At 33.1% G+C, this 20,049-nt stretch overlaps 1 protein-coding gene across 1 annotated transcript in view; it reads right to left on the bottom strand.

Moving 5' to 3' along the window:
* Positions 1–14,635: 14,635 nt before the first annotated feature.
* LOC139486637 (CUB and sushi domain-containing protein 2-like) overlaps positions 14,636–20,049 on the bottom strand; it is a 44,210-nt gene continuing 38,796 nt past the window's right edge. The window contains exons 11-13 of the mRNA XM_071271563.1: positions 17,891–18,070; positions 16,208–16,387; positions 14,636–14,989 (exon numbers count right to left, since the gene is read on the bottom strand). Of these exons, the coding sequence (XP_071127664.1) occupies positions 14,916–14,989; positions 16,208–16,387; positions 17,891–18,070 (434 nt within the window). The 3' untranslated portion in view covers positions 14,636–14,915. The remainder of the gene's footprint in view (positions 14,990–16,207; positions 16,388–17,890; positions 18,071–20,049) is intronic.

Genomic DNA, 20,049 nt, shown 5'->3' with positions numbered 1-20,049 from the left:
GTACTTGTGTTTTCCGATTAATATAATTTCTTAAAAGTCTTTTGCCGATTTCGTCATCATGCGGATGACATTTGTTATGGGTGCCGCTTAATCTATTGGCGTTACGGCGTTGCATAAAAAGATAATCAAGTTCTTTATCCCAAAAGTCTTTGTATTTTATTACGGGTTTGGCTTTACCGATTGCAGATTTTTCTACCGCATATTTCAATAAATCCCTAAGTCGGTGTTCATCGTTTATTTTGTCGCTTTCTTTAGTAAATGGCTCATATTTTCATAAAGTTTCTTCTGGAAGAGGGTCCAGTCTGTTTGATCGTTTATTTTCTAAACTTATTTATTATTTTGTGTCTTATTCTGTACAATAGATTTACAAGTTAATCTTATCAAACCATGGTCACTGTGCAAGTCGAACCTGCCTGAATCGTCTATGAAATCTGATGTACAGTAGTTGTCGTTTGTTTATGTAATATATACGTGTTTCTCGTTTCTCGTTTTGTTTATAGATTAGACCGTTGGTTTTCCCGTTTGAATGGTTTTACACTAGTAATTTTGGGGCCCTTTATAGCTTTTTGTTCGGTGTGAGCCAAGGCTCCGTGTTGAAGGCCGTACTTTAACATATAATGGTTTACTTTTTAAATTGTTATTTGGATGGAGAGTTGTCTCATTGACACTCACAACACATCTTCCTATATCTATCTACTAGAGACATTTTTTGACAAGCTTTTTGTAAAAAATACGTAATCCATTGCCGACCTCTGATTATTAAGAATGCGCGTGAAATGTCCTATACAGCATTTTTTTTTGTTTTTTTTTTGGAAAAAATTGTTGAAATAAGGCATTTGAAAATATGGATTAATTACTTTGGTAGAGTCTGCACTCTGCAGTATACCACTTTGCCTCATGTATAGGCATGAACTAGATATAGGAAGATGTGCATGGTGTGAGTGCCAATGAGACAACTCTCCATCCAAATAAAAATTTAAAAAGTAAACCATTATAGGTTAAAGTACGGTCTTCAACATGGAGCCTTGGCTGTTTTTGTTTTTATTTTTCACTCAAAACCAGTTGTAAGCATGATACGGATCATTTTCTACTCGTATATTTAAAGAGAGTGTGAAATTTAATTACGAACAGGAAGGATTGAGCTAAATATTAAATGAGGTCTGGAGCTTGCATGTCAGTGTATAGTAGTCATTTATTCATTATCACTTACCTAGTATACATATTTGTTTAGGGACCATTGCAGCTGAAGGACGCCTCCTGGTGCGGGAGTTTCTCGCTGCATTGAAGACCCATTGGTGGCCTTCGGCTGTTGTCTGTTATATTGTCGGGTTATTGTCTATTTGGCACGTTACCCATATCTTTTTCATATTTTATTTGTTAATCTATGTATCATTTCCATTTTGCTTACTCTTTCTGTTACCTATTCTTACAGCAGACTCGGACTTCTTTTGAACTATTTTGTTCGGTATTTATTGCTGTGTGTTTTCCAATTTTCATTTGGTTAGAGATATAAAAGGAGGGTTCCGATCTCATAAAACATTTTAACCCCGATACATTGTTGAGCCTGTCCCAACTCATGAACATTTGGCTTTTGTCAGTCTTGTGTGTTTTTTTTTCTAATATTGGTTCTTTTATATGTTTCAAAATTTAGTGTGACCTTCATTTTCTCTGAAATAGAAAATAATTTCTTGAAGGGCCTGCGGAAGCCCGCATCTGTTTTCGGAATTTTCTCGCACTTTCGAAGACCCATAATGCTGGCTACATGCATGTTCACAGTAGCTTTGAGATGTTTCTCTATGCTGCTCTTTGTTCGTGCAGTTGTTCCTTTAATTTGCATATTCTCAATTTCATATTGCAAATAATTGAAATATTCAACTAAAATGCGTGCTGACATGTTCATTTTAAAGTTAAGCTTTGTGTATCACAAGTTGGCGCCTTTATTTAGAGAAAATGCACTTTTGTATCCAAAAAATAGTACCGACTTTTAAATTTTAAATCACAAATTCAGAACTATTGAATGCAGCATTCTTGTGTCTTTTCTTCTAGTGAAGACGTGAAAATGGACCACTTTATATTCGTTCCTCTTGATGAAGATTTATTTATGTTTCTTTTTTCTGTGATCAGAATCAAATTTTTACATTCATCAATATTTAAGATTTTGCATATTTGTCGTGAGAGGCATATGGCCTTGTAACATTCGATGCATTTTAGGACAAAATATATACGATTGCTTGCTTGGTTGATTTGTGCTTAAAATCCAGGTGAAAATATTTCATGCATATTCTGGTAGAGTACAAGTTAACAAAAGACATTCCTTGTAAAATGTATCGTCCGAAATGAATGTCGGGAAATTTTTATTGCCTCTGGAAAAGAAGATAAGTTGGTTAGGGACAATTTTTTCCCTCATTAAGTCATCTGCTGACTCTACAAAGAGTTGCTGTAAAGATGTTTAACGTTTATTTTAGTTAAGTTTTTAAAACATATTAAAATGCCCGGAAATTTAGAATTGGGGTTCGTGTTGTTTTTTCTGTAGTTTTCTAAGTTGTGTCATGTGTACTATTGTTTTTCTGTTTGTCTTTTACATTTTTAGCCATGGCGTTGTCAGTTTGTTTTAGATTTATGAGTTTGACTGTCCCTTTGGTATCTCTCGTTCCTCTTTTAGAAACGATCCTGGTAAACTTAACGATCCTTTAAATAGACTTATTCTAAAAGGTTACCAATTTAACACTGTAATAAGATCATTGCATACTGTTTTTATTGGTACTAATATTGATTTTGTTATCATTAAATTAAAAGCAAACTAAATATAACTGGTATGTTATATACACAAATTTATGTATTACTAAAAAAATATTACACCAGGGTTTTCGATATCATAAACTAGTTAAAAAACATTTACTTAATGTTATCATCGGTACAAGGACACCATTAGTAAATATAACTCAACATGCAGACTTCTTATACGTTCAGGTATTTCACTTCCAATCTTTTATGGTAATATTCTTTATCAAGAACAAAAATGCAATATTCATCTCAGAAGCGAACAAAACCTTTAAATATACTTTACGAAGGGGTATTATAGTTACGATACTGTTGTCAGGTCATTAAAGATTGTATATTTTGGCTTTAATATTGATTTACCTATAGGGTCTTTGCATCGGAACTAAACACATTTATTTAAAACCCAGTTGTTGGCATGACACGGGTTGTGTTCATCTCATATATGTTATGATAGTATGATACTAAATCCCTAACGCGAGGGACATAATCTTTCAATCAGTGTAATTGAAGTCTGAAGCTGGCATGTCAGTTAACTGCTGGTAGTCTGTTGTTATTTATGTATTATTGTCATTTTGATTTGTTTCTTTTGTTACATTATTCTGACATATTCTGACAACATACTCGGACTTCTCTTGAACTGAATTTTAATGTGCGTATTGTTATGCGTGTATTTTTCTACATTGGCTTCATTCAATTTTATATACACATTCATGGATCTACAATTTGTCGATACCTGTATCTTGGCATTGCACAATGTCATGTTTTTCTTGGACTGTTTATGACGTCTTTACACTTAATCCATTGGATTGCGGATGTGTAATTATTGATAATTTAGTTTAATTTTGTATGAGTTGTTCGTGGCATTGAACTAGCTGTCAGTAACTGTGAGTAATTTCAGATATATACTAATTGTCTTTTTGATGTTGGGATGAACAAGTACCTGGCCACGTCCACTTTCATTTGTAGTATTTGTACTTATATCATCTGATGAGTTAAGCCTTTTTCAACTGATTTTTATAGTTCGTTCTTGTGTTGTACTGTTATATCAATGTCCTTGATTAGGAGAAGGGTTGGGATCTTGCTAACATCATTCACCCACCACATTCTGTATGTATGTGCCTGTCCCAAGTTAGGAGCTGTAATTCAGTTGTTGCCGTTTGTTTATGTGCTTCATATTTGTTTTTCGTTCATTTTTTGTACATACATTAGACCGTTAATTTTTTTGGGTTTGAATTGTGTACATTTTGAAATCGGGGCCTTTAATCGCTGACTATGCGGTATGGGCTTTATTCATTGTTGCAAGGAAGGCCTATATTGAAATATAGTTGTTTATTTCTGTGTCATTTGGTTTTTCTTTTGCGGAGAGTTGTCTTATTGGCAATCATAACACATTTCCTTTTTTGTATTTATTGTTAAAAAAGACAATGGGTTAACGTGGAAAGGGCATGGTATTCCCTTTATACAAGTCATCGAATAAAACGTCCTCAAGCTGACCAGACGTGGCTACGTATTAAGACATCCCGAACAGCAAACAAAATAAAGAAGAAGACCAAATGTGTCCACATTTCTATTCTCTAGTCACTTTTTTGATGGTTCTTGGTATTGTTGTTTTTAGGGGGGGCAGATATTAGAAGATTTAATTTAAGATATAATAGAACATGACTTTTGTATACATGTATATAAAAGAATAAGCAATCTGGGAATTTATATTAACAGTTAAAATATAAAAATGCGGTTCTTTGGTCAAGTAGGGTTCAGACTGGTTGGGTATTGTTCAAACCTTTGGTCGAGTATGCTTAATATTAAAAAGATAATGTGGTATAATTGCTAATGAGACAACTCTCCACAAGAGACTTAAACTGAAAAAAAGGGTTGAGTACAGGTCGTGAAATTTTTTTTTATCTAAAAAGAAGTGGTATTATTGCCAATGCGACAACTCTCCACAATCAATCAAATGACACAGAAAAATTGCATCTAGGGAACACTAGTAACTCAAATTTAGCTTGAATGGACAAAAACGCCTTACCGGCATTTAAAAAAGATTAATGAAAATTGAATAAAGATTGACAAAAATTAAAAAATATTTTCAATGCATTTAAATCAATATCAAATCATTTTAATACCAGTCAAGTAGATTCCCTAGCGGTAAAACAAGATAATTTAAGATTATGGTTAAACTGTGTCAAACTAATTAGCCACGCCCCCGTTAAACGAAATCAAACTGATGTTAAGTCCATTTAAACTTTAAAGTGTCCGCCTTTTTGTAAGGTGAATCATTCAAGCAGAACAACATCCTCGTGTATCTTTCATTAATCCGCGGCCAGCGTTATCGATAATTAACTGATAGATAGTTTAATATACAATATGTTTTATATATAATCTGAATATATATACTAGTAAACGACATGCTTCACAATAAAGATAAAAGAATGAATACATATATAGTAAATTTATAAATATTGATGCACGATTTAAAAAGCACAAAGTGTCAATCAGTTTAAAAATAAAATAGCTCTTTTTATCAAATTATTCGTTTTCAATATTGCATACTAATATGAAAACTCGTGGCATGTAAGTAAGGTGTGGTCTTTGAAATAGACGTTCGAAAAAATAAAAACAGGAAAGATTATAAGAAGGTCGTAATTGTGCTCATTACAAACCTAGATGTGATATTTATTTTTAATCAATTATAAGACAATAAATAGATTTGAATTACATTTAAGAGGTGAAATTATCACTTATATATCTGTTTAAATGTGTCCATGTTGTATTCGTAGAATTATTGTATTACTGAATATTTATCGTTCCTCTTTTTCTGTATTCCTTTATTGACGTAGTCGTATCTTTTTAGAAACGCCCGTAAAAGGAAAAGAAATTATTCAGTGTGTATACATAGTTTTAATAGATATATCTTATATTTTCAGTGTAAAAAAAAACCCCAACATTAACAATTATACCGACATTTGAAATAGCTAGTACTTAAAAACATTTGTTTGTGAAATAATAAAATTGATATAGATGAGATTGACATTTGTTGAATTCATTTAGTGAACAGTTTTGTCTTGCTAAACTTGTACAGCTCAACGAACTTTTAAACCTGTGTAAACTGTAATACCGGTCACTGGTCACACATGTTTGTTATTTGTGTAAAAGCAGCAAATGATAAATGAAAATTGAAATAGGGTAACGAAGGGACTATCTTTATGTCTGCATGTAGAATGATTCTTGTAATAAATTAACAATCGCACGGTCGGTCTGGTCCAAAAGGAATATTAAAAAAATATATCTTTATATTTTCGGTATTAAAAAACGTTTTTGAGATCAACAGGTTACTTAAACATTGCAAAGCTCGTCAGATAATAATAAAAAATTTCCCCAATGTTTCTGTCATATATAATTGTATAATGCATATTTTAGCAGTAATTACTAGATGAAAAAAATTGCCTTTCTAACTTCACAACTTTAATCTAGATGCTCTCGTTGCAGTCCACGTTTAATATTCAAATAAATTTCATTGCTGGGGATTTCATAATATGGATGGATTGTTCTATAATTTTTTTTTGAACATAATTGCGGAAAAGGGCCGTTTAAGTGCGAGAAGGAAACACGTTTTCTTTTTACGGAAACGTGAACGAAGGAACGTGCTACAAATAGCTCAAATTTACAAATTAGTGAAATACATATAACTGATGACCAATGTCAAATTTATTGGAAAGTTTTGTGATCATGACACCGTCTATGTTATGTACTATAAGTACTCGAATTTGTCAATTATACCATATCTTCTTATTTGTAAACTAATCATATCAAAATACGAAAATGAAACGAAAAGTGAAGTATGTGTCCATGCATGGCGCGATTTATATGACGATATCAAAGTCGCGTACATATATACGAAAAGAAGATGTGATAGAGACGTTAAAGGGACAGCAATTCAACAACACAAAATACAAGAATGTGAACTGTTAGCTCTTGTGTGCTTTCTTTCCTTTGGATTATACATAAAATATTTTTGATGGATCCTTTCGTCGTATTCCAAAGTATTTGTCGTGCAAGTACTTTTGCAGATGAGCAACTGTGTCAGGTGAGAAATATTCTCCTCCAAAATTTACGAACATTTTTGTTGAAAACACCAATGGATCATCAAGAAATTGTTGATGATGTTCAAACTGTGGTCCAACCGAATTTGTATCAGCAGACAGCATTTCTTGTACAAATATATCGAGTTCATTGCTTAACATTGCTTCCTTTATACCAAATTCCTGTTTCTGGTTAAAATAGCCAAATTCCAGAATTTCCCATAACATATATTGTCGCAAAGTCATGTCTTCCTTCCAAAAATCGAATTAAAGCTCTGTTTGTGTAATGTAACACAACTAGAACCGTATGGTTGAAGCGGTATACAGGATTTAGACGGGATGTGCAGCTGCCATTCATCTTCTTTCAGTTTACTCTGAGTCGTCATGTAGACATACATCTGCAGATATTTCTTAACATTTTGAAAGACTTTCTTGTCGAAGTTTCCTACAGAAAAGAATTATGATTAAATATAATATTTATTTTGCTGATGAGGATAAAACTGTCATTACATTTCCACACTATTGACGACATGTACCTTTGATGTTTAACAGTCTGCCTCTCTACACCATTATAACCTTTCATGAAATTTACCAATGCAGCTCTTACATGTAAACATATTGTCAACGTACTATTCAATTGGGTTAACTTATTGTCTGTAACATTCATCTTACCCAGAGGCGGATTTAAGGGGGGGGGGGGGGGGGCACAGGGGGCACGCTCCCCATTTTTGCTTATATAGAGAATCGTTGTAGAGTGACTGGAGCGGCCCCTCTTAGGTCAGTCAGTGGGCCCCCCACTTATGAAAATTTCCTGATCCGTCACTGTTACCTTATGTATTTCCGATTTCGACTATATGCCCGAGAACATGCAGTTATTTCGTAGTGCATTTCTTTTAGACAATACATTAAAATTAAATAAATCGCACTCGCTCTTTCTCTGCAACTAACATTTTATAGTGCAATGTGGTACTAGTGGAACAAATAATATCAAATTGATAGAAATTTCAACCACCTCTTACTAAAAAATATTGACAATTCTGTGTTAAGAAGGTCTAAAAGTCAGTTTGACAGATTTAGACGTAATACAATTTGATCATTTTTTAACTGGACCAAATCATTACTTAACATCAGGATTCAGCACCCATTTTTTTAACCTGTTATTACACCTCTACTTAATACTTCACTTATGTTAAATGTCAAGAAATAAATTGGGAAGGTATATCAAATAAAAAATGCAAGTTATACACAGTTCACACTATCATTGACTATATTAGTAGACCGGAAACCAAAGGACGATAACTGTGTCCTTGGACCAAATATTGCACAACTTTGTTTTAAATCTCAAAGATTAGTTCACAATTACTCCAGTTCGATATCTAGTGTATAAAATGAATTTGTATGATTGTACGTGGTCAGTTATTCGTGAATAGTTCCTTTGTAGTTTGCTTCTGCAGTATTTGGGAACATAACGATGTGTAGTATGTTAAAAGAGTATAAATAACTTTAACTGAATCGGTTTTTATGGACTTAATTTACGACAAATAGCATGCGGAATATTGCTATCAGGAATCAGTCTACGATTGACAAAGGGAAGTAATTCATTTAATATGTGTTTTATTTATAACATAATCGAATTGGTTATCGGCAAATGAATGAAGAGAAATAAGTCTTCAAAGGATTGCTGTTGTAAAAAATTGTTAAGCTGTTTTAATAAATGATGAAGCAGACTACACCAGAAAGGGAATATGAGGCTATTTTCTTTATCAAGCGTTTTCAGACGGAAATAGCATTGCATTGAAAAGGAAAACATGGACATGTTATTCTAAAAAAAACCACATGTGTTCTTCTTCATACTTACGTCAAATAAATTCATTTGAATTCGCATCTTCCTTATTCTATTATAATTTACTGTCTTATACACAATACTTACCAAGAGGATCCATATAAACTATTCGTTTTTCAGTTGGCAATATTGACAGCAGTACCCAATGTTGGTCATCTATATTAACAGGTATCAAAAGACAAGATTTCTCCATTACTTTATCGTACTGCTCCATCGTGTGATGTAGAGAAATCTTTTCTTTAAACTAGGCAGCCGGAAGAACTTTAATGTCTTTCCTTTGATATTGTTCCATAATTGAAGCTTCATAGATGTCAATATGTTTGTCCGTCAACCAGCCATTCAGAAATCGCTTCATTTCAAGTTTATCCAACTTTAATCCTTTGAACTCCACTTCCCTGGGAAACATTGTTAGTTTGTCAAATTCTCGAGGAGATAATACGGGTAAAAAGGTTTGTTCAAGATTTTCCAACAAAAACATTTGGAAATTTTTTTTATCTTCGTGCTTGTTGACTTGTTCTGTTGGGATTGTCTTTTCTTTATCGCAGTAAATGGTTACTCTCTTTCCTTTGATGTACTGTTTAATATCTGTGTTTTGCAACTCTTGTACGACTCTTGAGTCCTCTACAAATAAAAGGTTTCCTTTTGCACATGTAATTGCATTCATGTTTGTTGGGAAGTAGCAAGCAATTATCGTGTATATAACTGATTCATAAGAATGAATAACGTTTAAAGAACTGCTAATTTCAATCTGGTTGTTATTAAATGTCCATTTGTCTTCCTCGTTGATTTCAATCATCAGTAAATTACCAACGGACGTGATGGTCTCTTTGGCTTCCACGGATTTCTGACAATTCTGACAAAATGTTTGAATTGCAACTCCCTCATTTGCTAATAATAGAGCTAGACCAATCATAGGTTCATGCGCCTGAATTTGGGTAGATATGCCACAATTATTACAACAGGCAACACGGATAGTACCTACTCCGTATATACGTCTTTGCTCACTGGGAAATTGTTTGAGTTAGTACTGTAGTAATTCACCAACAAACAGTTTACCACCAGATGTGGGGACATTGCGCAGTAGATACACCAACTCGTCCTCATTGTTGTCACTAACTTTCACAATTCCATATGTTTGCAGTCGTTCAATGATATTTCTCTTTTGTGGTGACATAAAATTTGAGTTTTCTGCTATTAGGGCCAGTGTGTCAAGGCAGGATGAATTCGACAGACATAAACATGGTATTCTGGTTTCTACACTCTGTAAGGTAGTAGATCGATAAACTAATACTTAGTTGGTTGGTATATTTGGTTTAATTGTAGTGTCATCAATAGATATGAATCTATTTCCAACTTTGATGACAGATGTGTAATGCCCAGAATGAGGTGAATGGCCATGATGCAGAATGGCAGATCTAAATGTATATTCTTCAGCTTTGGACTTTTCTGGGTTGAAGTGTATTGGGTTATCCGTGTTGATATGTGTTCCGTTTTTTACAATACGCTGAAATTGGTTGAGATGGTATCTTTTTATTGAGATGACTAATGTTGTTGGAAGTGTAATTGGAATATTCTTCTTGTATTTCTTTGTTGTGCCGCAGTATTCACATAGAGCATCCTCCAGTTCCTCGTCCTCATAAAAGCAGTCCATTAAGTCCTGCGGAATGTAAATGTCAAGTTTGTAAATTGGTTATACATGTATGCCTGAACGATTCTTTTTTGTAAAATTAAACTTTACTATGATATGTTTTATATTGAAGCCTTTAAGGAAGCTGGGTTGTCATGTTTTGGTTTTTTTGTCAGAGTTTCGGAATCCTCTGGTTTCATCCATTTGAATGCCTTGAAAAAAATTGCCCGGTGACCCCCATTTTTCTTTTTGTAAATCTTTTACATGTACAATGATAAGCCATCTGTAAAAGTCTGATAAATAAAGGCAACAGTAGTATACCGCTTTTCAAAACTCATAAATCCATGGACAAAAAACAAAATCGGGGTAACAAACCAAAACCGAGGGAAACGCATTAAATATAAGAGGAGAACAACGACACAACACCGAAACGCAACAAACACAGAAACGGACCAAGCATCAGACAAAACACCACGAGAATAACAAATATAACATGAAAACCAAATACATGAATTGGGATAGACAAGTACCGTGCCACGTCTTATCTCAAAAAAAAAGAGAAAACACAAACGACTCAACGTTAAAATGCAACACACACAGAAACGAACAATAATATAACAATGGCCATCTTCCTGACTTGGTACAGGACACTTTTAAAGGGGAATAAAAGTGGTGGGTTGAACCTGGTTTTATGGCATGGCAAACCTCGCACTTTAATGGCAAAGTTAAATATAACATTGAAATGACAATATTATATTACAGGACTACAATACAAATAGGAGAACATATTTGACAAAGAAAAACATGATTAATAGATAACAAAAAGCATCAAGTTTAAAATTCAATACGCAAAAAACGCGCCTTGTCCACACAAAACTCACCAGTGACACCCAGATATAAAAGATCGAACGTGAAAAAAGTACAAAGTTGTACAGCACTGAATTTCAAAAATTGAAAAGGTTTCGCCAAATACGGCATCGTTTTTATGAAGGGGAAAAGAACATTCTTATTATATAGAACATTTCATGATATTGCAAACAGTAAATTTTATCAAATGAATATGAAAGAGATATACATAAAGAAACTGAAGTATTAACTAATTACAGAAAACTAAACCCGAATACATAACGCCCAGATATAAAAGATCGAAAGTGAAAAAGGTACAAAGTTATCAGCACTGAAGATCAAAAGTTGAAAAGGTTTTGCCACATACGGCATTATTCCCAATAATGGGCTGTCTAAAATCATCCTAGATGACATTATACCTGTTAAATTTAATGAATGGAAATATATAGAAAATACCGAAACTATTCTACAGACTGCAGGACTTGACCATTATGCAAATGGAAAAAAAAACGCGTTAACATCTTTAATACACTTTATGGTAACGGAACGACCAATACTCAACTATTTAATATTTTAGGAAAGAGTAGCCTAAACTTGTACCAATCATTTGTGGTTGTTAATCATAAGCAACCGTATCTATCAAATGTTGACGACTTCCGCTCAACAAGGCTAAAAATTTTGGCAAGAACGAATTGTCTGTCTATAAATGCAACACTTCAACGAATGAATCTGACAACAAATAATGAGTGCCAGCTATGTTCCTCAAATGCGACTGAGAATATCTTTCATGTTATGTAAGATTGTCTTTCTTTCTCGGTTATCAAAAAAAAAAAAAAAAGTACTGACATACATCATGGTTCGTGAGTGTAAAAATGGATATCTGTTTTCAGAGTTGCCACCCTTACAAATACAGTTCATGATAGGTGATCTGGGCTTGTATCCCTCAGACTTGGGTAAAAGTTTAGATAAGATCGTAAAAAATACCTTGTGGACGTTATGAATGAACGTTCTTTTCTACTTTATAACATTTTCAATGTATGATATCTAGAACTGAGTGCGAAGGTTTCAAGTTTCAAGATTGTTTTTAAACTTTTATGGACGAAATATTTCAAAGTATATATATGCATATGAAATGGTCATGGTAATGCACTTTTACGATATAACCAATGTTTTATGATATTTTAGCGTTAATGTATTTTTTAAAAGCTTTTTGAAAGTATCTTGTACTATTTTTATTACAATCATATAATGTTGTTTGCAAATACTATGATGTGTACCTTTGATGACGCAGCTTGCCCACGTTGTAAAGTGGTAGTTTTGCAATAAAAAAATATATATAGTTTTCCAGGTTTTTGATTGTACAAATTGTACGATATGTAGAAGTAGCATAGGCAGTTTATTTACATGTATAAGTGGATCAATGGCTTGAAAACGTCATACATCTACATTGGTTAGGTGTTTTTGCAGCCTTGGAATCATTAAACTATTTTAAAAGAGACCATGACAATACTTTGTGAATGAGTTTATCTGATTAGGGTAGACATCAAATATATGGAAATAATCTTTTTTAGAATATTGATTATTTAAACAACTGTATAATGGAAGGTGCATAACGTTTATGCATACATGTAGGTTTATTCTCTTCTAATTATAAAGAAGTTGTAATTCAAAGATCTGAAGAGAAAACTGAAAAGGAATTGATTAAACAAAGTCGTCTTTTGATGAAAAAAAGCCAATATAGAAATACGAAGATTCTGTTTGTTTGAGACAAATATCAAATGATATCACATGTGTTCATACGTTTAAACTTCAGACGATGTGGTATGATTTGCAAAGAACAACTCTTCACCAGAGACCGATCGCGAAATATATTGAAAGTAGCAACTATAGGTCACAAACCGGCCTTCAACAATTTACACGACTCTTCCAATAAGTAAGTTATAAAAAGTCCCGCGATGAAAAATGTACAATAATTCAAACGAGAAAGATAACTGTCTAATTTATGTACAAAACAATAAATGAAAATCATTTCATAACAGGCGTCTTATAAACATGCATACACAAAATAGGGGAAGGTTTAACATGTCTCTGGTAGCTTATCAAGTCTCCCTCAACCGCGGTCATGTTACCACAACACAGGTTTTGGTGGGGCTCGTGTAACTATTTATGAGTTTGAATTTACCTTTGATAGCTTTTGGTATCTCTTCTACACTAATATCACAATCATAAGCCTATTCAATCATAGCAACGACTCTTTGGTAGTGAACGGAATTGAGCTGTTAGTGAAAATGAAAGTTTTGCAGACAACACTACGTCTTGATACACTTCTTAAATAGTCGAAACCACCATCAAATAGGGATTTGCGTTTGTGCCTATTGATAATATTTGTGCAAACAACCCTATTTTCTTGCTAGATGCAATGAATAAAAACTTGCACCCCAATTCCATTTCAAACTAATGTAGGGCGGACATTAAAACAAATACCTATCACAGCATGAACATTTTCATCGATATATATTTATACATTTTATTTTGTTTTAAGACAAACTAACCTAAACTTTTCAGTGTAGGAAAAAACGTTTAATATCATTTATCTATAGTAATAATCTAGTTTAGTTCTTTCTCCATCGCCGCAATTATCATATGCATTTACACTAGGTAAAACGCCACAATTGTTTTTTTTTCTTCTGTTTTACCACTCTAGGTTAATGAAGGCTTTTTATATAAAGAAACCGAACATTTGGCGCAAATGAAGTTCAACGTTTAAAAAATGCCAGAAGACTGTGATCCTATCAAACACTGGGCATTTTAGATTTTCATAAGTATGATGGACATCCACGCGATTAGAATCCATTGCTTGTGAAGAGGAGAACGATCTACACTAAGCTCCTTTTCACCACACACACACATCATCTGTGTTAATCCATGATTTTTGTGGAGTTTGTGTCGCTAAACAGTAAATTTTGTGGACTCGTTATGTATTTGACTTATCATTTTGAAGTAATAAGCGCCAACTGATTGAGGTAACCAGTGCCATGTACATGTTTAAAACGTACATATATCTACATTTACAAGATCGGATCCAAAGAAAGGTACAAAAATGGACATTAAAGCCAAAAATAAACTGGCAACACTGTGAATGAAAAAGATAAACAGACAGACAGAATAACGTCTATGCACAAAACACAACATCATTATAGAAAAACTAAAGACAAAACCAATCCCACCAAAAAATGGTGATGGTGATGGTGATGGATGAGGTAGGGGGAGGGGATATCAGGTTCTGTGGGATGGTAAGCTCCTTCACATGGTGTACCCGTTGTTACAAGAATATTTGTTTGTACCATGTGTCCTGAAACTATTGATCTAAATGTATATGTTCATTCGATGTTTTTCAGAAAAAAGATGTCAATTTTTTCCGATAATTAATAAATAAAATTAAGTAAAAGAAGTTTAATACAAAAATTAATTTACAACTGTAAAGTTAAAATATTTAAAGACAAGAATATCATGTCTCTTTCAGCCCATTTATATGTCACGTTGTCCACTGGCTCTGTGTTGATTGTTTATCAATGTCACGATCCAGAAAACTGCAGCAACAAACGCGAAAGCTAATAAGCTTTAGATCAACAATCACTGAATAGAATATTGTTTGCTTATATTTATAAAAAGTCAATTTCAGCAGATACACAACTACTATATACATATTCATCCACAGTGATACTGTATTCAAGAGAATTTATCCCCACCATCTGTGACTTGGACGACCACGACGATTTCGATGACTTCTACGACCATAACCATAACGATGATCTGTTAAAGGAGAAAAAACTTAAGTAACAACGAATACATATGCATTATTTGATAATTTGAAACAGATACATGCTGTGTTCCTACTGTAGGGTAGACATTTGCTTCCATCATCTAATCCAAACCACTAGCTTCAATTTTTGCTACAGTTTGCTTCAATAAAGGAATAGTAATTTACCATTGATTTTATCTAGTAAAACGATCGTTTAAAGTGTAAAACAAATAAATGTAGAAGACAAACACTAAATCTGTGTTTACTATGATGTGTTGTAAGTGTACTCTACAATATCTAAATGTAGTTTGAAATAGGTTTTACCTAACCACGTCTACTTTACGTTTATGTTAGATGTATTTCGTTTTGATTCCATCTGGAGGGTTGCGGGCTAACAATCATGTTTAACTCCGCCACATTCTGTAAGTGCAGTCATGGAGCCGGTAATTCATGTGGTTGGCGTTTGCTGCTGTGTTACGTATTATTTTCGTTTATTTGTTTATTATTTTAAAATAAATTAGGCTGTTTAATTTTTCGTTTGAATTGTTTTACATTTTTCAATTCATTTGATAGGTGACTATGTAGCATGGTCTTTGCACATCGCTGAAGGTCTTATAGTGATATAGAGTTGTTAATTTTTGTGTCATATTGTCTCCTGAGAAGAGTCGTCTCATTGGCAATCATACCAAATCTACTCTTAAATTTGATGATATGCAATTCTTCTTCCTTTACACATAACACCTTATATTGCTAAAGGATGATCCCTGTTAAGATATTGTCACATTACAGTTAATGATTCAGAATGCTAGAGAATGATCCCTTTTAAATCATTGTTTTCTTACAGGTAAAGGTTCAACTTGCTAGGTGGTGATCCTTGTGAAATCATTGTTCCCTAAGATATATAGATTCATAATGCAAGCGGGTGATCTCTAGCATTATAAGTCGTTAACTGTTCGGTAGCCTTAAATAGCAATACTTATTATTCATCACGTCAAAATAGTTAAAAAACGAAACCTAATAATAAGTGGTATTATGGATTGTAATGATAAAAACACAATTAATCTATTCTATTTTCATTGGGACGAGTTTAACTTTGATTACATTTGGAAACGCCATCATACTGTAATTAATCTGCATACACATATTGTTTTAAAACTTAACGTGCTTACAAAATTAAAAAGTATATATATAATTTAAGATTATAATAAAAAAAAAAATTTTTTTTTTACCGCAGACTGGAGGACTACCGTTCCATGTCTTATCAGCCATACATTGACGAGTCAGGCTACCAGACGTCAATTTATATCCAGTGATACAAGCGTAAGATATTGTGTCTTGGAAGTGTGAACCAGTCTGACAAGTTATTTTAGCGAAATCAACATCTGCAGGGCATGGACAAGCTACTATCTCTGCAAAAATATAATTCGTTAAAAGTTTGAGTTGTTGGATTTATTAGCTATATATAGTGTGTAAAAAACCGACTTAAACACTTCTGATATAGAATGAATAATCGAAAGCAAAGAACACTCAAGACAGTACACAAATCAGGTACTAGTATATATTTTGTTCTTTATTGTCGGCGAACCGTTGACAAAACCGAAAACCACAAATTGCTAGATGATGAGCGTTTGATAATTATCGCTTCCTTGCACCATAATTTACATGATACTATTTATGAATGATTGGATAAGAAAGAATTCACAATTTTTATTTCTGAATAAAAATAAAACATGAAATTGATTGTAAACGAAATCCGTACACACTACTGCATATCCATTTACACATATTTTCTATAATTTATGCATTAAGGAATTGTACCTGGAAATCAAATTATTTGTAATGAGTTGGATCACGGATTTGTTATTATAAAACAATAAATAGTTTCTACTTCTTTTTTAGTGTTACATGAATGTATTCTTATTTTGAAACCACACAAAACCATCAAACATCCGCATATAAATTTGTTGTACTAGAGAGGGACGATATATGCAAGAGAAATTTTCAACTTCGTAAGTCGAAACAAACTGACAACGCCTTGGCTGTACAAATAAAGTTACAAGTCTCATTCGGGAAAAGCGAAATGTAATTTAGTAACGACATTTATAAGAAACACATTCGATATCATCTGTGAAATGAATATTTCATTATGGTCAACCAACTCGTGACGGCGTTAGTACAATTTACGAAGACATGATTTTATTTCAGAAGCCATAAAATGCGTAAAATAAAATATCTCATTTGATCACAATGATACAACGTTTGTAAAATGATTTTACAGCAGAATGAAATACTATTGTTCCATGTTTTTTCATCTATACATTGAAGAGTCAGGCTACCATACTGTAATTCATACCCAGTGTTACAAGCGTAAGTTATTGTTTTTAATAGTTTTTGTCAGTCGAGGTAGTTTATGAAGTTCAATAAAATGGTGCGAAACCTTGACAAGCTACTATTTCTGAATACGTATAAAAAAATTACATTTTGGATTTTATAGTGAGATATTTCGAGAAAGTAGTTGAATATAGATGAATGATTAGTCTTTTAAACATTCACATATGCCTTGAATATAGAGTATGTAAAATAAGAAATAAAGAATACTCAGGACAGTACAGAACTCCGATATACATTTCGTTTTTTTTGGACAAAAAGTTGACAAAACATTAAATTCACAAATTGAAAAGAATGGTGACTGGACAATCGTTGTTTCGTAGCTCTGTAATACAAAGTGAATAAGGATGTGTTGAATTTAACCAATTGCTGTTTTTTAATTTCATTTGAAATAATTACAAATTTGATAATATTTGGAAACCATCTGCTCCTATCAAAATCTACTTATAACTTTGACCTTAACATTGTCACAAAATGAAAAATCTAATTTGAGTATAATATTGAAACTTTTGAAAAATGTTTACCACAGATTGGAGCACTTCCATTCCAGGTTTTATCCTCCATACATTGCCGAGTCAGACTACCAGACGTCAATTCATAGCCAGTGTTACAAGCGTAAGTTATTGTGTCTTGGTAGTTTGTACCAGTTTCGTTAGTAGTGATAGCGAATATCATGTCTGCAAGGACTGGACAAGTATCTATCTCTGAAACAAACAAGAATGTGTCCATAGTACACGGATGCTCCACTCGCACTATCATTTTCTGTGTTCAGTGGACCGCGAAAATTGGGGTAAGAACTTTAATTTGGAATTAAAATTTAAAAAATCATGTCATAGGGAACATGTGTACTAAGTTTCAAGTTGATGTAACTTTAACTTCATCAAAAACTACCTTGACCAAAAACTTTAACCTGAACTTCGCACTATCATTTTCTATGTTCAGTGGACCATGTAATTGGGGTCAAAACTATAATTTGGCACACAATTAGAAATATCATATCATGGGGAACATGTGTACTAAGTTTCAAATTGATTGGACTTCAACTTCATCAAAAACTACCTCGACCAAAAACTTTAGCCTGAAGCGGGACGAACGGACGCACAGACGGACGGACGAACGGACGAACGAACGGAGGCACAGACCAGAAAACATAATGCCCCTCTACTATCGTAGGTGGGGAATATAAAAGTTCTAGTTGTTTGATGTAGAAGTGAAATATTTTGGTAACATAATATCATGAATTATGAAGCATAAAGGGATGAAAAGTCTAATTTGATCATAAAATTGACTAAATCCATCCGATACATGCTGCTAGACAATGGTCCCTAGAAATTATTAGTACCTTGCATAGAATGAGTTGACTATCTTTTCATATATCAACAAATTATTAATTTGTATTTTTGATTGAAAGGGACATCAATCTGATTACATTTTGTGAACATCCTTAAACTACCAAAAATCAAACATACACAGACTTTTCATAAGATAGATGTGTATGATACTTGCGGAACCTAAAAACTAATAAGTGAAAACAGACTGACAACGCTATGCCTGGTTTAAAAACACCCAACAAACAAATAAATATACACAAAACAAAACATAGAATATTAAACACTAAGCAACCCGAACCCCGTCTTAAACTTTGTGGGATATCATGTGCTCTTAAAAGGGTATGCAGATCAAGATTTGCATGTGGCACCATTGGTTTGCACATTGTTTAGGAAAACCGGACTTAATCTTATTCGGTAGGTCATATTTGTGAAAAGGGGACGGTTTTTTATGTACAACATTAGGGACACATCCGCTCTCATCTTTGAAACAAAACTATGCTATTTTATCTTGCAAATTTGTATCGTTCTGGTAGTTTTTATAGTGTGATTACAGCCCTTGGATGGTGTAAACTTCACCAAAAAACGTGTATGGTGTAATGGTGTATGACACATTGTGCAATGGTAGAAGGTGTATGCTACTATGGTGTATGGTGTAAGGGAATGAACTGGTGTAATAGTGTAGCGTGCGAGCGTGAATGGTGTACGACATTTAAAACTTTGCAAAATATTAATAAAAACTGATTTTGAATTTTTACTTTGATTGGCAATATTGTGATTAAAATTCATTTTTAAATATAATTAAAAACCTTTGTAGACGCATGCTGTTTTAAAAAAAATGAAATTGCATTATAGTGAAATGTGTAAGGTGTATGGTTTAAAGGTGTAATGTGACAGAGTGTGTGGTGTATTGCTGTATAGTGTTAGTAAGTGGTTTACACCTTCAAAGGATTGTACCTGCTGCGAAGCGCCTGGACAAGCTACTATATCTTCAAACGTGTAAAACTTCAATAAATTAAGTTGTTTGATTTATTAGTGGGATATTTTGAGAGAGCTGTTAAACATTAGCATGATTGATAGACTTTCAAAAACATTCACATAAACATTTCAAAATGTATAAAGAATAAACACTAGAAATATTGAAAACGGTGCAAAATTCCGGTAGATATTTTGAATTTTAAATTTTGATTTTTTTTGTTTTAAAACCCACAATTCAACTTGTCAAAAAATGATGGCTGGAAAATGGATGTTTCCTAAAACATAAATATCCTGCTATAGGTTATTCGATTATAAACTAAAACCAGTTAAAGGTGTTTATTTTTGTTTATTTCATATGGATAGGATTGTATTATGAA

The sequence above is a fragment of the Mytilus edulis genome, chromosome 8 (assembly GCF_963676685.1).
Source record: "Mytilus edulis chromosome 8, xbMytEdul2.2, whole genome shotgun sequence".
Taxonomy (NCBI): Eukaryota; Metazoa; Mollusca; class Bivalvia; order Mytilida; family Mytilidae; genus Mytilus; species Mytilus edulis.
This window is presented reverse-complemented; position numbering and strand designations above follow the sequence as displayed.